This window comes from Centruroides vittatus, unplaced genomic scaffold (genome assembly GCF_030686945.1).
Source record: "Centruroides vittatus isolate TY-2023 unplaced genomic scaffold, ASM3068694v2 contig_1246, whole genome shotgun sequence".
Taxonomy (NCBI): domain Eukaryota; kingdom Metazoa; phylum Arthropoda; class Arachnida; order Scorpiones; family Buthidae; genus Centruroides; species Centruroides vittatus.
The window spans coordinates 946,004-965,210 of NW_027120796.1; the positions used below are offsets into that span (position 1 = coordinate 946,004).

At 32.5% G+C, this 19,207-nt stretch overlaps 1 protein-coding gene across 1 annotated transcript in view; it reads right to left on the bottom strand.

The window, feature by feature from the left end:
- Window positions 1-70: 70 nt before the first annotated feature.
- LOC136988203 (kinetochore protein Nuf2-B-like) overlaps window positions 71-19,207 on the bottom strand; it is a 34,596-nt gene continuing 15,459 nt past the window's right edge. Inside the window, exons 6-13 of the mRNA XM_067286040.1 lie at window positions 13,268-13,365; window positions 10,514-10,624; window positions 6,869-6,925; window positions 4,179-4,241; window positions 3,764-4,020; window positions 3,498-3,689; window positions 3,265-3,412; window positions 71-275 (exon numbers count right to left, since the gene is read on the bottom strand). Of these exons, the coding sequence (XP_067142141.1) occupies window positions 180-275; window positions 3,265-3,412; window positions 3,498-3,689; window positions 3,764-4,020; window positions 4,179-4,241; window positions 6,869-6,925; window positions 10,514-10,624; window positions 13,268-13,365 (1,022 nt within the window). The 3' untranslated portion in view covers window positions 71-179. The remainder of the gene's footprint in view (window positions 276-3,264; window positions 3,413-3,497; window positions 3,690-3,763; window positions 4,021-4,178; window positions 4,242-6,868; window positions 6,926-10,513; window positions 10,625-13,267; window positions 13,366-19,207) is intronic.

Sequence of the window (19,207 nt, forward strand, 5' to 3'; positions counted from 1 at the left end):
GGCGCTCGAGTAACAGAAGCAAAATATATAATATAGTCTGGTGCGATGCCGTGTCTACACCTTGTATAAAAGATACATTTCATAAATATAATTTGTAAAAAGTTAAATTTAATATTGAACATTAGAAAAAATATAGTATAATATAATTAATAAAACAAACATTTGACAACGATGAGAAATTATATGTCAAAATTAATTTCTCTCTTCTGTAATTCTTCTAGATCTTCTCCGACGACTTCTAATCTTTCTGCCACATTTCTTCCAAAATTTTCAAACTACAAAATAAAAATATTTGTGTATTGCAAGATTAAATAACATATTAATTGCAATGATTCAAAATACATTTATGTAAACCAATAATTTTTCCATATTTTGCATATAATATTGATTACGTTTTCAAGTTTTTAGTTGCTCTATTAAAAAACTTCAAGTAAATAAATTTGAATAATCTTTATTAAATTCCTACTATTAGTTCACACTCTCCCTATATATATTTATATATCTTGTTCAAATACATTTTTTAAAACTTGTAGTGCATGACACTTGATGTTAATACAGTTTTTTCAAATATTAATTCATTAATTAAATTTAATTATTGGTTAATATTACCTGTGGTATCGAAGATGGCGACGGGGAAATTTTTTCCCCTACGTTTGAGACGGCTGCATTTCCGGTAATCTCGAAGTAGAATACCGAGTGATCTAAACGTTAGGGAGCGTACCCGTATTATCTGTCGCATTATGCAAATTAATAAATTTCCCCGTCGCCGTCTTCGATACCACGGGTAACATTAACCTAATTATTAATACTTTAAATAGAGTTTTAGCAGTTTTTAATGAAAATTGAAATCAACAGGCAGTAGCTCAATCGGTAAAATGCAAGGATTTCAGTATTTTTCATGTGAAGGTGAAGAATGCGAGTTCAATTCTTGCGAAAATCGACAAACTTTTGCTTTAACTAGACGTTTTATTCAATGATTTTCGAGCGTGGCTTAGTGGTTAGAATGAAGAAATTTTATGCTTTGGGTTCAATTCCGATTTCTCTTTCTATTTTGCCACTTAATATTGTGATTGTCATATGTAAATACATAATTATTTAATATAAAAAAAATTTTTTTAAACAGTAATAGTCAATGAACACTCTTAAAGCTGGTCTATGCATACAGGATCCTCCAAAAAGAACATTACCTTCTTAAATTATTGTGATTATGTTAATTATTATCTGAGGATGTCAACACGTACATTAAAAAATTGGAAACCCTTTCACACTTGTCGATTAAACAACATTAAAGTGGAAAGCTCGGGCATCCACACTTTGATATATCATAAACCCGGATCTATGTCGTTATACATTCCTGCTGGGTCTGTGATCCGGTTATATAAAGACTGCAGCCTTTAGAGCCTTAATCAGAAGAGCCTTTACACATTCTTCTAACATCCAGGCTCATGATACCGAACTAGCATATATAATCCGCTTCGCTGCTGAACACGAGTATCACAAAGGTATACACATTGATGATATTGTATCAGCCTATGTCTATATTCAGAAAACGCACAGGAACTGGATCAACCTGTTGACAACCAACCAGAAGACAGAACAAATCTCCATCACATACAACCCGTACTTAAGATCTCTATATGCCAAGGTTGCCAGCTACGTCTCGCTTTCAGGAGGTGCCCTACTATTTTCAACATCCTATGTAATGGGAAGGATCCTCCTAACCCCAGCAGATGCCCAGAAACCTAGTGTCCCTTTAAGGATAATAGGTGTGATATACAGGGTGTATTTTTCATCTTGAGACAATGAAATAACTTAATTAGATCTCATTATTTTGGGAAAAAGGTATAGACAAAAGTTGTAGGGTTTTGAAGGGCCAATCAATTGGTGACCTTGACCTTCAAGGTCATTTGAGGGTCAAGTCTTTTTTTCAATGGGAACACACATTTTTGACCCCAGCAATGGAAAGAGCGGGAAATCTCACAACCGCTCTCAAAAGCTTATAATTTAAACCTTAAAATAATCTTGATCTTTGACCTTATGGTCTAGGTTTAAATTATAAGCTTTTTCTAATGGGAAACCATACTTTTTATTACTGGAATAGGCAGGGAGGTAAGTTACATTTTTTCGTGACCTTATTACTTTGACCTTTAAAAGCATTCACTACTTTTAGCACTACCCAGGAATAACAATGTCGACATAGTAAGTGTATATTATTAAAAAAGAAACTAATAATATTAAGTTCAGAGAACAGAAATCAACTAGCGCACAAAAAATTATTTAAATGCAAGGCCTGGATGAAATTTGGTATTAAAACGTTAATGAATAACCAATGGGACAGTTAAACTCTTGCTTTTCGTAAATAAAAACCGATGCAAAACTTAACGAGTACCCAGCCTGAGTCTCACAAAGACTAAAAAATTATTTGTCAAAGGTAAACAAAAAGCTGGAATTACAAGGGAGAGTTTCAAAAATTCAGAGGAATACTATCTGATTGGTATTGGGTTGAGCATCGATGTCGACATCTCCAGAGTTTCAAATTGTCACCCGGAGACAAAGGAAGACCTATTTTATGTCACTTTTTTTTCTGTATGATCTGTGAAGTGTTTGTTGTCCGAACATAAAAATCTTTCGCAAAAGTGTTCGTTAACTGATCACCCACTGTACTAGAGAAAATCAAGAAAAGATTGAATTCTCTGTTTTTTAAAAATTGAACCAATTTATTGCAAATTTCTAGTACTTGACAGTGTTTCACATTCTCTGGCAATATTACACTTCCTCTTTAAATTCCTTTCTGCTTCCATTTGTTTTTAGAAAAAAAGTTGAAATGATTAATATGTGTCTTTTCCAAACCTAAACATCTAAAAGAAACAAATCAAATTAATGGCTCCACTAGATAGACACAAACGTCATTATTAACTGCAAAGACGATCAGATGGCTGAGCAGTTAAAGGTGACAACCTACCGCTCTGGAAGATTGGAATTGAGCCCCCAGGGGTTTAGTTCCTTCAGAACAGAAAGTTTAAAAAAAAACCCACAACTGTAACATGTGACAGTTTTGTCCATGCTCCACAAGTTTACAGAATACATTTATTTTGAGTATTTCCCGAATTGAATGTATTCTATGAATTAATTGATTATGTACTTGTTTTTGCTGAGTTTTATTCTGAAGTATAGAATAGTTTTGAATTATCCGACTTCAACTGTATCTATCTATTTCTTATCTTAATGCCAGGTTGTTATTATTAATTTAAAAGAAACTCTTACAGTCTTTGACATAGAAAGTGTCATTTTATTGACTTCCTGGTCTAACTCTTTCCTTTCGTCTTTATGCTTTTGTATGCAGTTGGTAATTCTACGTTTCTCTGACAGAAGTTTCTGTAAAAATTCTTCTCCCTGATTATTTTCCATACACCTACAAATCGAAATTTATAATAATGATTTTGGTCGGTAGGATAGTAATGATTGTCACGCAAGAGGGACAAAGAAACTAATCTTACTTCTCTTGTTCGGCAATCAGCGATTTTAATTCCTCGATCTGTTTTTTGTGCTTCAATTCTTCCCTCTGATTCCACTCTTCCAAATGAGTTAATTCCGAATTCTTCTGGTCCAACTGTCTTCGTAAATTCTCGGATTTCTGTATCTCTGTTTTATTTGCATTGGTAATATCTTCTAATTTAGCAGTAACCATTCTATTTGAATAATTTAAAATAATTGTTTTAATTTTTCAGCAATACTTAATTAAAAGGAAAAAATATTAACAAACCTATCCTTATTTATTTCTTTATTAAGATTATTAAGAAATTCCAGGGCTTTGTTCAATTTATCCTGCATTTTTACGTGAGTATCTCTCGATTTCTTATACTCGTCAATTTTGGAAAATATTTCTTCGTTCTTTTGGTAATATAACTGAAGTTTGTCGGCCAGGTCTTCCAGTTCTTGTCTCTGTTCGCTGGATACGATCTTACTTTCCAATTCTTTCTTTTTTTCAATGCAAGAAGCTATTTCTACATTGATGCTACTCTATAAAAACAATTTCAAAGTTTACAATTATTATTATTTCCGTAAGTATACACTTACATATCTATCAATTTCAATAAAAATCAAACTAAAACAATATACAATTGGTGCACTTGAACTTTTAAACTTTAATATATTTTTATATATAAACAATATTTTACCAAATAGCTTTTCCTTTCAGCATATTTTTGTTTTAACTTGTGATATTTTTCAGTTACTTCATCCTGAAATGAAAATATATTTAATTTACAGTCAATTGCAAACATTATATAACAAATAATGCAAAGATATGTGAATGCATGTGTATTAATATATTAAAAAGTTTTGTATTAAGTCACGGAATTATCTATTTATTTACTTATTTTACACAATGTCGCTAAGAAAATAATTTCCATCCGACGCAACAAATGGATCCCATCAAAATATATACTAAAAAACAGAAAAATATGTTGACGTTTAAAAGCATTTAAACCTAATAAATGCTTATATTAGGTTTAAATGCTTCCTAACCCCCACCCCAAATGTTTAAAGTTTCTAACGGACGGCAAAATTTGCTTGTAAATAATTTCACGAATTCTTAAATTAACATAAACAAATGGTCTAATTGTAATGGGAAATTTTGGCACATTCGACGATAATCGATATTTATTATAATTATCACAAATTAGTTTTTTACTCTTCGCTTGAATTTTTTTTTGTGACGATCTAGTACTGTTTTTTCTAACAAGACGAAATCAAATGATGTTAACAATAGTAACTGCTGACATCCTTTTTCTTCCCAGTATCATTAATTAAGAAATATTTTAGCTTCCATCTCATACTCTCGTTTATTATAGTAATTATAGAAGTTAATAGACACTTTACATTTGCTGCAATTTTCTTGTTTCGGTTGGTTCCTACAAACAACGAAAGACATTTTATCACATGTAAATTTCTGAAAATCTATTCTTAACTTCCAAAGATGAAAGTTCTTTAAGAGTCACTACCTTTTGCAATAAAACTTATTTCCATAAAAGGGAAGGATTTCTGAAACTACAGGTACAGTACATATTGGAACGTATAGTAAAACTACACTAGATCTTTAAAAAAATGCATTGAAAATATCAACTGTATGCTGCCAATTAGAGATCATCGTCCAGTTTACGTAACTAATTTCCATTATCAATATGTCAAATATTTCTTCCAAATGGTCAAACAGTTAGGTGGTAGCCGGGGACCCAGAATCAAATCCGGATAGTCAAAAACTTCCTGGATTTTTTGGGGGACAGTCCCTCGCCACCAGACTGCTCCCTTGTGGGCCCAACCAAACTTATAATGGACTTGCTAAAAAATAGTCCTCTTAACACCCACGGGGCAAAGGAATTTAAAAAATTTTTAAACACAAGAAATGTATAGGGTGTAAATAGTTTAAAAATTCATAAATGTTGAAAGAATTGGTATATTTGAATGCAGTTTATCTAAAAGTTATTCTCACGAAGGGGGATATTTTTGGGTAGAGCAAATAAAAATAGTTCAAAGTTTTGTCAATAGAGGGTGCTGAATGCAAGAAAATCACTGGAATTCCACGAAAAAATTACATTTATTTGCATGCAGGCAAATGTTTACACTTACATGCATATCACAGCACTACAGCACTTGTTCTATGTAAGCATGTGGGTTCTCCTTTGCCCATATTCTACAATTATGGGTATTGACTGTTCCATGCAATGAAAAATGAGCCTCATCTGTCCACAAGATATAGAGCAGCCATTGTGGATCTTTGTCGACATTCGACAAAACCCAATCTGCAAAGTCCACTCACTTAGCTGTGTCACTTGGTAAGAGCTGTTGCAGTGGTTGCAACTTGTATGGGTACAATTGTAACACACCATGAAGGATGCAGAATACCGATGTCTTTGGTATTCCAGTTATTCGTGCCAATTCTCACGTGCTACTTAACTGCATTTCCTCAGAGTCTCCATTTGGAAAGCCACGTCGGAGGTACAGACCTCTGATAAACGTGGTTCACCACTGCGTGGGCGATTACACAAACTTCCCGTTTCTTTGAAACGTTGTTCTAGGGAAACCAATTCAGCAGGAGTGATTGGACCTGAACCTTTCTTCATTCTCTTCTGTGTCTTAAACCTTTCTTTAAAGTTTCAGCTGGCAATTCGTGGCCGAGATAAAACAACTTCACCAACAGTGCTTTATCTACCAACATCAACATCATAATGAAAAACATGTCAGAAATAAGCTGTTAATCATACGCCCTGCATTTTATAAGATTCAGATTTGCGCAATTCCAATGACTTTCTTGCGTTCTATCACAAAAATTTGAACTATTTTTTTTTTCCTCTACCCAAAAAAAAATCCCCCTTTGTGAGAATAACTTTTATGCGAACCGCATTCAGATATGCCAATTCTTTCAACTTTTATGATTTTTTTTTAACTATTTACACATTTATGGGACACTCAGTATATATTTTTATTTTATTTTTTTTATAAAGGGAGAAGACTACAAACTTTGTCATAACCACTTCATATTTTTGCAATTTCGATTAAACTTGTGCTACTAAATGTCATGCCATTTGACTTTATTGTCCAAATATTCAAGTACTTATACATAAGTTTTGGAATTTAAATTTTCTAGTGTTTTATTAATATGGAAAATGTTTATCTCGAATAAGATTTCACTTCCTTCAAATAAAGTGTATTTTGGATAAAATTTAACCGCATCATTTAAACGTTGTATAAAAATATCCGATATAAACTAACAACAAAATTTATAGAATAAGCTAATTTGTTTATCAATAATTTTTTTTTTCATAATTAATTAAAAATTATAACAACATAAATATTTAAAACAATTTACCTTTGTTTTCATTATTTTCTTCAAATTTTCAACGTAAGTTTTGCATTCTTCTTCTATCTGCATTAAGAAGCACATTAATATGAACAATTTAACATGCAGTAGTTAAAAGTTAAAAAATCTGGTAAAGTCAGTACTGGCATAGAAGAGAGAAATTTAAACTATAATGAAAATGTAATTGAAATAAATAGTCTTTACAATATCCTGATAATAGTATATATCTACCAAAATAAACCATAGTGTAAGATTTAATTTAAAAAATTTACAAGAAATTAACAGAACAAATCACAGGTTCTTCTTTCTTTGTCCATTTTACACCTTGGGAACAAACGGACTTACGGCAGAGTTTACCTTTTATTGTAAGCTCTTATCCATCTTGATACGCAAAAGGTTTGTTCCCAAGATACAAAATAGATGAAGGACAACAAATCCTTGTTTTCTTCTGTTAGTTACATTTTAAAAATTTTTAAAGAAATTATCGTCCTGGTTATTTACTAGTTTTATTCATATATATCAACATCCCAAAGCCCAATGTATTGATACTAATCCAAACTATGATCATAATTAATTGAGCTATTATGGCATAATTAATAATTAGAAGCCAAGTAATTTGATACTAGAGGTAAATGTTAAGTACCATCTCTTATCTAAATTAATAATTATAATAATTTATTAAATACATTAATTATACCATAATAGCTCTATTAATTACGGCTAGAGTTTGGATTACTAGTTTTATTGAAGTTAAGACATAACCTAACTAATATAATTGTTAATTCAATTTTTCAAAAGTTGTTGCACCAAACTTACTTTATATATATACAGTAGAGAACCGAAAATCGGAATCAATTGGGGACTGGGGTTGTTCAGATTAGCGATTTGTTCCGATTACCGATTATGTACGAATAAATATATTAATCTGTCCGATGTTCAAATTTTTCTCCGTTGCGTGTTGCTTCGTGTTAAATTTCCGTCACTTTTAAGCCTAACGAAAATTTTTATAATAATAATCGAGGCTATCGTATCGTTAAAAATTATTTCTGCATTTTGTACAAACAAAATAAATATATTGAAGAATATAAAAACATGAAAATTATACTTTAGAAGTAAATTTAGTATCAAAAACGTTCGATTCAGCACGACACAGTCCAACTGAAAATCGTTCCGATTAACGAGTCTCTACTGTGTGTATGTAGATATATATATATATATATATATAAAATCATCATCACTTAATCAATCAGTTGAGGAGCCGATTATTACTAATTGACTCTCCACCGACAATCATCAAATGATTAATTCTCCCAATAATTGGAGATATTGATATTTAACCATTCTGTTAAAACCACTGAAAATGTTCTATCGCTGCACTGTCTTTAAAAACTAGATATTTCTAAAAGTTCAAGCTTCATAGCTAATTATCACATCCAAATAATTAATTTTTGACACCTATGCCTATTTTTGAAAGAAATTTTGTATTTTTAAACAAAGCATTTGGCAATGTAATATCAATCAAGTATATATAAATTGTATGTAAAATGTAAATATCAAGTATATAAATTGTTATTACATTGCCAATTATTTCATATTGTTAACAGCCTTGCACTCAAAAGAATGTCTGATGAATGTAATTGTGACGTAAGCCAATTAATTTTCGAATTAATAATGGAAAAACATGACCGCCAGAAATATTAAGTTGTTGCCCATATTTTCTAGGAATGGCATCGGTATATAGTTACCAAAAAGTATATAAACTGCATTTCACATTAATAAAGATAGCAAAACCTTATCTCAAATCAACGTCAAAAACTTGGATGGAAATAATATAGTCAAAGTTATCACAGTAAACTAAGTTATTAAGAAATTAAGTACATTATTTGGATGAAATGCCTGGTGCTTGGTGTGACCCCTCTCGACTGGAAGCCGGACAAGACCCATGGATCTGTAGTTTGGCTCAAAACTGCATAGTCGGCAACCTCAGCTATTATGGACATATCAGATTAGTTATATTGGTCACCTGATAATAGATGACGACAACTGCAAAAGCATTTAGACAACAGAATAAGAAAGAACGAGTAGCACCCAAGCATTTTTAATTTAACAATCCTGTTTAGCCAACAAATGCAATTGTTATTTATGTGCCACTTGCATCAGTTTTAAGGAAATTACATAGCCACCCATGCAGTTCTTAGCATCCCATATCAAGCAAGTAGACACACTAGAATGCAAACAGGATGCTAAGCAAAAAAATTCTCTTTATTACAATGATATGATCATGCTGTGTACCTACGAGTATACTGAATAAACCTACAGGAATTGTATGTCTTACTGACCATTGGTTACAAAGAAAAAAATCAATGCCTTTCTCTCCTCTGTATATAAATCGAATCTCTGACTATTAAAATCATTAGTTGTAACCCAACTTAATTGGTGACAATGTAATTAGTTTTTCCATATCTTCGTACAACTTTTAAACTGTTACTAAATAAAATAAATACTATATTTACTCAAATATAAGACGACCTCGCATATAGGATGAGATGTGACTTCAAAGATCAAAATAAAATTAGAATTAAAGAAAATTAGATTTATTAATACATTTCGTTTAATAAGAAATAAAATATCGAATGTATGTAAATGCACCCATTGCTCTGCAAAAATTACCGGCATTTTAAACTTTAAGGAAAAATCTTGTAAAATCGGCAACATAATTTGTTCAGGTAAAGCTGGACAATTGGGAACCATTTTTGCCAATTCTTAACGGTCGAATTCACTCTTCGTCAATTATACTTACGAGTTGTTTGAATTCTGATTTTCAAATAATCATCTATTTTCACGTGGAAATGAATTAAAAGTTATATCGGGCTCCCATGTAATTTTGGAATTCAATTCAAAAGCTTTGCTTTTCATATTGCTATTCGTCTTTACTCCTGACATTACACAAGAACAATTCAAACGACCCAGATAAAATACTTTTGTTTTTAAACACCAGAAGGTGAGAATCCAGTAAAAAATGGGAATACACAGTTTACAAAAATTATACAAAAACAAAAAGAATTTTCCACTTGTGCATACAGGACAACCTAAGTTTTTGAAGCAGTGAAAAATAGATAAAAACCTCATCTTATAAGCGAGTAAATACAGTATTTATATATTTAATTGGCAGATACTTAGCACAACCAGAAAAAACTGTATAAAAACTAAAAAAGAATTTGAAATCTAACAGGATATTTTAAAAATATCTGACAACCATTAGTTAACAATTAATTTTACATCGAGATGATTATACAATCCCGATTAATCATTTGTCATTAATCGGCTAAAGCTGAGTCCACACCTCCGGTATTTGTCGAGGCAAATAACTGCCTATCAATTCAGTTCAATATACCAACAAGGACCAAGAAACAATGAATACCAAATATTATTCATGATTAAATTGTCCAAGCTACTCTGTATTGGCCAAACGTTTGCTCAACATCCATCAACGTCAAATACCAAACATGTGGAGCAGACTTAACGCGACAATCATCCCGTCTTTAAAAAAAAAATGATAATTTTTTGTAAAGTGCCAATGGTCTCCATACAGAAACAACCATCTGAAGTTAAACCGCAACCAATTTATACAGAATATATAACTAAATTACATACCTCGGAATCTTGAGCACTATTCATATTTAACTGTTTTCTTTTCTCATTTATTTGTTGTTTTATTCTGTCGATGTCATTCATCAATTCTTTCTTTCTCTCAGCTGCTTCACTCTAAAAAATTTTTTGAACTTTATTAAACTCGAAATATTCTCTCCTTAAAAAGAAAAACATGTAACGCCTTATCTATTTCTATCCAGAGCCCGGATAGTTTCCTAACGGTACATTGCATAAATGAGGGTTTGGTTAGTGCCAGGCCTGGACTTTTTGCGGGAAATAAGTAATGAAAAATTGTTAATGTATCAAGAAGCTGAAATAATTATTATATGTAATAATAGAATAAATAGATTTTTTGCTAAGCCTGAATATGTACAAAGTGAGATTCCTAAAATCAAGTTGGAATTTCAATTAATTATAAAATTTCTAAGTTGGGAAATTTCAGAGGTTAAATTGGATCAAGAACATGTGTCGGTACAGTAGACACGACAGAATGGAAAACACTTGTTCTAAAACAAATTTGACGCATGTGACAAATGACGGAGGGGATGTCGAGAAGGAGAGAGGGAGTTTTGTCAGGGTGCTGTATACAAGTGTCGGGCTGTAAACAATTGAGGAAAAAGGAGAGCTAATGACCAAAAGGACATCTGTTACGTAGGCCCTAAACCATTTAGGGGAAACAGCTGAAAAAACATCTGGCAAATCGGTTAAGTTCAAAAACATAAAAAAAACAATTACGGAGCAAAATATGAGTATCGACTTCAGAGCTCCGTCGACACCTCTCAGATCTGTGACATGAATTGGTTTTGGTTTTGCCTAGAGACAGAAGAATGACCAATTGGGGTCAGGAAGAAGGGACACTGGACCAATCAAAAAGAGGAAATTTGTGAGGAAATATATAAAATTTCCGAAAACAAAGAAGAAAAAGTTCTCTGTCGACCAAGTGTGTGCTTGCAAGAAGCTCAAGACTGTAGACCATCTTCCTGCATCGCCCACCGGAGTCTCTCCACTTATTCATTAAAACCACATCCACAAGTACCCTGGGGCCACCTTAAGAGTCGTACTGTGTTTGACACCTGATGCCGGAATGTTCACACTAAGTCGATCTAGATTGCATCTTGTGTTATTGATATGTAAGTTAATTTTTATGCTAAAATAAATGATGATATCCATAACCATAATATAATAAATAAGAAAAACTAAAAATAATCCCCAAACAAAATATAATGGGTTGAAATGGACTCCTTACAAACACTTAAAAAAATTGCAGACCTATAAATTCCCACCGCCATCCTTCATATTTTCTTAATCTCAAGAATGGAGTTAGATGAAAGACGAGACCAGATATGGAAACCTTAGAGGCAGGAAACCCCTATTAACTATACGAACTTCCAATGCAAACCAGAAGTTATGTTATTTCAATTCAAACATTTCCCTCAAAAGACAGATGACTCTATTGCTAACAGGAAACATATGATGCACGGAGGCAAGACATTACTAATTTGAGACGGAGAGCATATATTTTAAATTAAATAAATTAAAAATTGCAGCCTGGCGTTGTGATGATGTAACAATAAATAATTAACATTTAAACATTTTAACAGATAAAGAATCCACATCCAAATTAACTTTTTAATCTAAAAATTTAAAAAAAGATAAATATAAATACAGCATCAATTCAGTTATTAATTATGCTAAATATTTTCAAGAATGTTGCCTTTGCGTCTTCAGTTTCTTTACATTGAAATCAAACATCACACACAAAAAACAAAAGGCAACCACAATTTAAAATTAGAAATAAAAAAATAATCACTTTTAAAAAATAAAAAAAAATATTATATTATTCGAATTACACAAATAATTATTCATTAAACAACCAAATGAATGGCCAGATTCTTTATCGGACTGCAGGACTTAATAATCACTAAGTAATTTGACAGGAGACTGGCTGCAGTCTCTTTTTAAATACAATAATCTATATAAATAAAAATGTACAAGTTCGTTCGTTCCTAATAGCTAATCTCCGAAAGTTCTTCACCAATTTCTTTGAAATTTTGATACGACATTGCATTCGAATAAGTACTTGTTTTTATATAATATAGATGTTGAAATTTCCCCTCCCCGCAGGGGAGAGGGACAAAATTAAGGCTTACTGTGAAGAACTAGGCTTCTATTATATTATTTTAGATGTGGTTTTTTGCATTTTAATAGGGTACGTCAAGAGAATGTACACTAAGAAGGGATTTTTCGAAATTCCCCCCTTTGCGGGGAGGTGTTATACATTTATAATAGATACACTTTGAGCCACAGCAATGTGTGGCAGGTACTGCCAGTTATAAATAAATTAATTTAATTTTAGAATATATTGGAAGAAAGGATCGGCCTGGAATGAAATTCAAACTCGCAACTCTCACTTACTGCGCAGACAGGTTACCAGTCACAATAATCAGACCTCCGTCCAATCTCCTCTTCCAGACTAACCTGGTTGTTCATTTGGTATTTGTAATAACTATTGGGCCTGTTGTATTATTATATGTAATAATAATAAAATGAATAGTTATTTGTTTTAATGTTTCATCTAAAGGACATGGAAACAATTACCCATAGCTACAAACATTACCCATTCCGAGACACTTATTATTTAAAAACTTCCACCCTGTAAAAACTTCAAATTTCATTTCAAACTCATAATGCTTTTTAGAATCAAAAATAAATTTTTAAATTTTTCCAAATAAAATAGCTTTTGAAATGTAAACTTACAAATTTTTCTTTAGCTTTTATCCACATTTCCAAATTCTTTGCAGAAAACTGCCAATAATTTGCAAAATACGATAGAATGCGACGAGTTCTTTTACGCTCTGCAACAGATTTTGATAAAAGTTTACTTTTTATTTTAAATAATGGAAGAAGAAAAAAAAAAACAAATGTTAATATAAATCGTGTAAGCATCATTATTATTTAACCATTAAAAATTATTTGTACAATATTTGATTTATAAATTTATTTATTATTGTTTTTAATTCATTTCATTTATTCACAATAATAAATTTTTACTTTAAAAACTTGTAAAAATAGAAAAATAAAACTAAATTTTATCCTATTTCAGTGTGATAACAACAAATTATCTGAATAATTTGGCATAAAATTTATTTAGAAATTCTTGTAGAGGATCATTTTTTGTTATTTGTTTTTGTATCATTTCTGCAACATTTTAATTATATTATTTAGGAATTTGTTAAATAGATTTTCTTATTATTCAAAGTTCATAAATCAAATATTTTTAAACAGTTTAGTGTTGAATTGGTTTAGTTGTTACGCAATGTGACACGTGGGTGATCTGCCGAGGAAGGACTCCTCCAAAAAGAACTTTCAATGGGAAATTGGCTTGCATTTAGGTCTTACTAATGTGAAGAAAACTCCACCCGGTCGGCCCATTAGCCGAGCATAAACCCACACCCGACTACCGACATTCGTTGATTTGACCACTCGCCCATCGACGAGTTAGTAGATAAAAAGTTTGGCATTAAAGGCTTAAAAACTAACAGATTTGTTAGAGTTATATTTTCAAAACTTAAGGTGTCGTCCTTCAAATCTCTTCTGAAAAATTATTTATAGAATAATAAGAATTGATAAACAGTTCAATAATTTGTTGAATTTCCAGAACATTCATTTTAGAAATTGATGTTGAAATATTTATCTAATAAATCTGTTAATTTCTTTATATAAATAATTTTAAGTTAACATTTATCTTGCTACCCAACTATTTTAAATTTAAGTTTTATATTTGTTCTAATTTATTGGTAATTAGATTACCAAAGTGCCTAAGTGGATCGTCGACATGTTCTTGCTTGCTTACAAAATATGGAAGAAAAAAAAAATGTTTAAATCTTTAAGTTGTTTGGAATATGTTATATTCAACAGTGTTTTATTTGAAAGAATTTCCATTCTTAATGACAAATGAGTAAAACATTTGGAATTTAAGTGTTTAGAAGATTCTTTCCGATAGAAAATTTTATTCTTACTTTGAGTAAACCCAAACAATTGCCAGATTAGATTGGGCTATATTACTGCTACTATTAATAATTAAATGCTAAGTAATATGGCCTAGAGGTAGGCATTAGATGCCATCTTTTATTAAATTTAATAATTAAAATTAAGTAAATTTTTGAAGACAAAGTCTACCCAAAAGGAAACTCCATTTATTTACCTCATGTTCCAGACTACACACTTTCTTGGTGACTGACCTTTCTTTTTAGGCTACTGGTCGCCAAAAGCTAAAAAAGTCCTTTTAAAACGAAAAAACATCCAATTAAAATTACAAAAAATTTTTAAAAAAGGAATTGGTGACATACAGACGTCTTGCTTGCTTCCATCCATGGGGTGTTACAGTTTTTATCTACTAGAAATGAGTGCTGGAGAATGTAGATTTTTAAAAAAGCCGCCCCTTTAAAGGAAGCAAGCAAGATGTCTGCATGTCACCAGTTCCTTTTGTAAAAATTTTTTGTGTTTTAAAAGAACTTTTTAGCTTTTGGTGACCAGTAGCCTAAAAAGAAAGGTCAGTCACCAAGAAAGTGTGTAGTCTAGAACACAAAGTAAATAAATGGTGGTCCCTTTTGGGTAGACTTTGTCTTCAGAAATTTACTCATAATGTAATTGCCATTGGACAAAAAATTTACAAATTAAAATCGAATCAAATTAATAAATATTAATTTAATTTTAATATTAAATATAATATAATTGTGAGAAGCTGGGGGTTGAGATGCGAGGCTTAACCCTTTCGTCAGCATCGGATCGGCGAAATTTACTCACGGTGTCACTGGATGGCGTTCTTCGTTCTAATTCTTATAATTTAAGCAAGTGGTAGGGTTTAGCGAGGTTGTCGATACACAAGTAAGAGCAACCTGTAATTCGTTAGTAACTATTAAATTTATTGAGTAAAAACTCGATAAATTTAATAGTTACTAACGAATTACAAATAAAAAAATACAGGTGCAATGCATACAATTCCCTCGATCTAGCTACCAAATCACTAGAGAGCGCTATTACTCCCAATTTCAAATAACTATTATTGACCGAGAGAGAGAGTGTACATAAATTGGTTAATTATCATACCTTGTTATGGTAGTGGATGGTTCTTTCTGAGGAGATCTCTCCATGGAGGACTGGGGGAAGAAGTTCAGGATGATACTAGCACCAATCACCAAAAATAAAGGTAATCCTTTGGAACTTTTCTTGCAGCTAAGGTACCAAACCAAAAGATAGGTTTTACAAGATGATTGCTCCAAAGATCGAGTGCACTCATGTTATATCCTCATCAGGTGTGGGAATCTGATCAGGTGACTTGTTGTTTGGTAGTAATGGCATGTTGAATGTCTCATTGCTGGATGGTGGGAATTAAACAAAATCAATTCGAAGGTTTAGTATTTCTTTTGATTCTTTTTAGATTCTCCCCACGGGCTTAGTTAAATGTCAACTTTCTCACTCTTTAACAATTGATTGTTATAACATATTTTCGATATTTTCTTGGGTCGATGCAAGGGGAAGGACTTTGTCTCTTTGAAGACCCCTATAAACACGAGTTCTTTAGTTGCTTGTGGATAGTTAAGTTAACATTTGATCCTTCCCATTTTTACTTTATGGGAACCGGATGGAATGAAGGAGTTTCTTATAATTCTCTCTTTCTTTTTTTTCTTGTGAATATGTGGAAAAACAACTCTCTGAATCTCACATAATAAATATTAATTATAAGGTTCTAGAAGCAAAGAATTGGCCCAGAGTGTGACTTGAACCCACAATTGCCGCTTACTGCATGGATGTGAATTTAATTATTAATAGTAGCAGTAATATAATCCAAACTAATCTGACAATTGTTTAGCTTTTAATGTTCAACTTGTGTTAATATGAATCACTAGGAAAACCATAGTTAGTTTGCTAATCAAAAATTCATGTTAACAATTTTCAGGGTCAAGATAAAGGTTGCATAATTTACAAAGTTAAGGATTAATAGGCAATAAAAACCTCTAAATTATAATGTTTTGAATTGATTTACTATGTAAAATTAATTTTTATTTAATTTATTTTTGTTAATTAAATTAATGATTTAAATTATTTTCAAATCAAACAAAACAAAGAAGAGCTGATGTTCACAATTTAAGTGTGGAGCAGTATATCAGAGTGGTTAAACAAAATAAAGCTAAAAGAAATCTAATTTTTTTTCTGAAGATTGTTTGAAAAAGTAGAATATATATTTTGGCTCCAAAAGAATTAAAAAATTTATTTTTATATTACTTGTTTAAATAAATTCCTACTTAGGTCAACAAAGAAAAATTTTATTTTAGTTACTTTTTATTAAATAATTACAAAGTTCGCTTTTTTTCTCCTCGCACCCTCTATCGGTCTGAATCGGCATATTGCTGACGGGCGTCACAGTTTAAATTTAATTAATTAATGAATTAATATTTGAAAAAACTGTATTAACATCAAGTGTCATCCACTACAAGTTTAAAAAAATGTATTTGAACTTGAGTGGATGAATAAAAAGTATTTTATTAACGATTGAAAATTTGAACAAGATATATATATATATAAATAAATAAATAAATATATATATATATATATATATATATATATATAGGGAGAGTGTGAACTAATAGTAGGAATTTAAAAAAGAAACCAAATTTGATGCAAAGTAGCCAAACTGGCATCACCATATGCACCATGATATGCAAACTACTAACATGTGTTTGAATGAGACTGCATCCATTTTAAAGGGATGCAGTCTCATAAGGGCATTCTTCAACTTAAACCCCTACTTTCTGAAAACGATAGAATGGCCCACTAAAACCAATGTTCGAATTACTCTACAATTGGATGTTGAAACCGTCTTCACTTACTAAGAGAAGAAAATCTATTCTACTCAAAATAAAATATTTATTACAGTACTATATTGCTTTTTACACTTTTTGACATGAATAATAAAACCATTATTGGAAATAGGGTTATCTCTTCTGGATTATGAAGGTAATTTACAGTTTGGTTTAATGAATTCTGGTAAAATTTTTGTTTGTTTTATTGTGTGAAAATTAACGTTGTGACAATGGCATTTTGCCGGGGAGATGGCAAAGTTCACTTTAGCACAAGAATTCGCTTTATTGGTGTTTGTTTTAAGGCAAATTGATTGTACACTGGACGACAAAAAAAATAACGCACCATGAAAGACTTGTTGGATTTTGAATAAAAATTGGTATGTGACATCGTCATAGCTAGACAGGTATATGATTGCAACCATAAAGCAAAAACATATTTTATTGTGCAGTAATGTTCAATACAGTGCAGGCACTAATATCCCATTGGGCCGCCTCTAGCGCGGATACAAGCTGTGATACGCCTTGGCATGGAGGCATAAAGGTTGTGTATAATGTTCTGTGGCATATCTGTCCACGCGTGATGCAACTGAGACTCAAGATGTGTCAGATCCCGCAGCTGTCGCAGCTGGCGTCCCAGGTAGTCCCATACATGTTTGATTAACGATAAATCTGGAGACCATGCAGGCCAAGGAAGTGTGGCAATGTTATGTAGGCATGCTTGGGAGACCGCTGCGATGTGTGGCTGGGTATTTTCCTGCTGGAATATACCTGTTGGAAGCCCTGCCATGAGGGGCAACACATGTGGCCAGAGGATGTATTGCACATATTGTTGGGCTGTGAGGGTAGTACGCATGACAACTAGAGGTATCCTACTACCATATGTTATGGCTCCCCACACCATAACACCGGGGCTTGGGCCCATGTGCCACTCCACAGTATAGGCTTGGTTGACGCCTTGACCAGCGATGGCCATACCCTCACACGGCCATCGTGAGCCCCCAAACAAAAGTGGAATTCATCGCTGAAGACAATACGCTGCCAGTGGGTAGCTGTCCATGATTGTCATGCAAGACACCACTGCAGACTGAGGCATTGGTGGGTGGCTGTTAATGGTAGAACACATACTGGGCATTGGGAGACCAATCTGCCTTCCACTAAGCGCCTGGAAATGGTGCGGCTGGATACATGGTTCCGTAACGCAGGTGCAACTGCTGCGTGAATGGTAGACGACGAAGCTGTAGATGCTGTCCGTGCTTGACATACAATGAGACGATCCTCCCGCCTGGTGGTCTGTCGATAGCGTCTGGAGCCTGTTTGCCATTCGTGCGTACCCCTACGTACCCACTGCTCATAACACATCCTAACAGTTCCATCAGAACGGTTCAGATGGCGGCCAATCTGGCGGTATGACAATCCTCCTCCTCTCAATCCAATGATGTGACCTCTCTCAAACTCACTTAACTGAGTGTAAGGCCGTCGAATGTGTCATAGAGGCATGTCTATCACTCAACGAAGTCACAACCATTAACACAAGCGCAGGACATATGCACAAGTCATCACAGCGTGCACTTTTATACCAGACAGAGGAAGCACTTTTCTACCCTCTGGTGGCGATACAACACAAGAACCTGATCCCGAAAGCTAATCATTTACATATCTAGCTATGGTGATGCAACATACTAATTTTTATTCAAATCCAACAAGTCCTTCGTGGTGCGTTATTTTTTTTGTCGTCCAGTGTATAACTATCAGGCTTATGGACATTTAAACTGTATAATTTGAGTAAACTATGACAAATTTATAATTCAATGCTAAACAAAAAATTTGACACGTG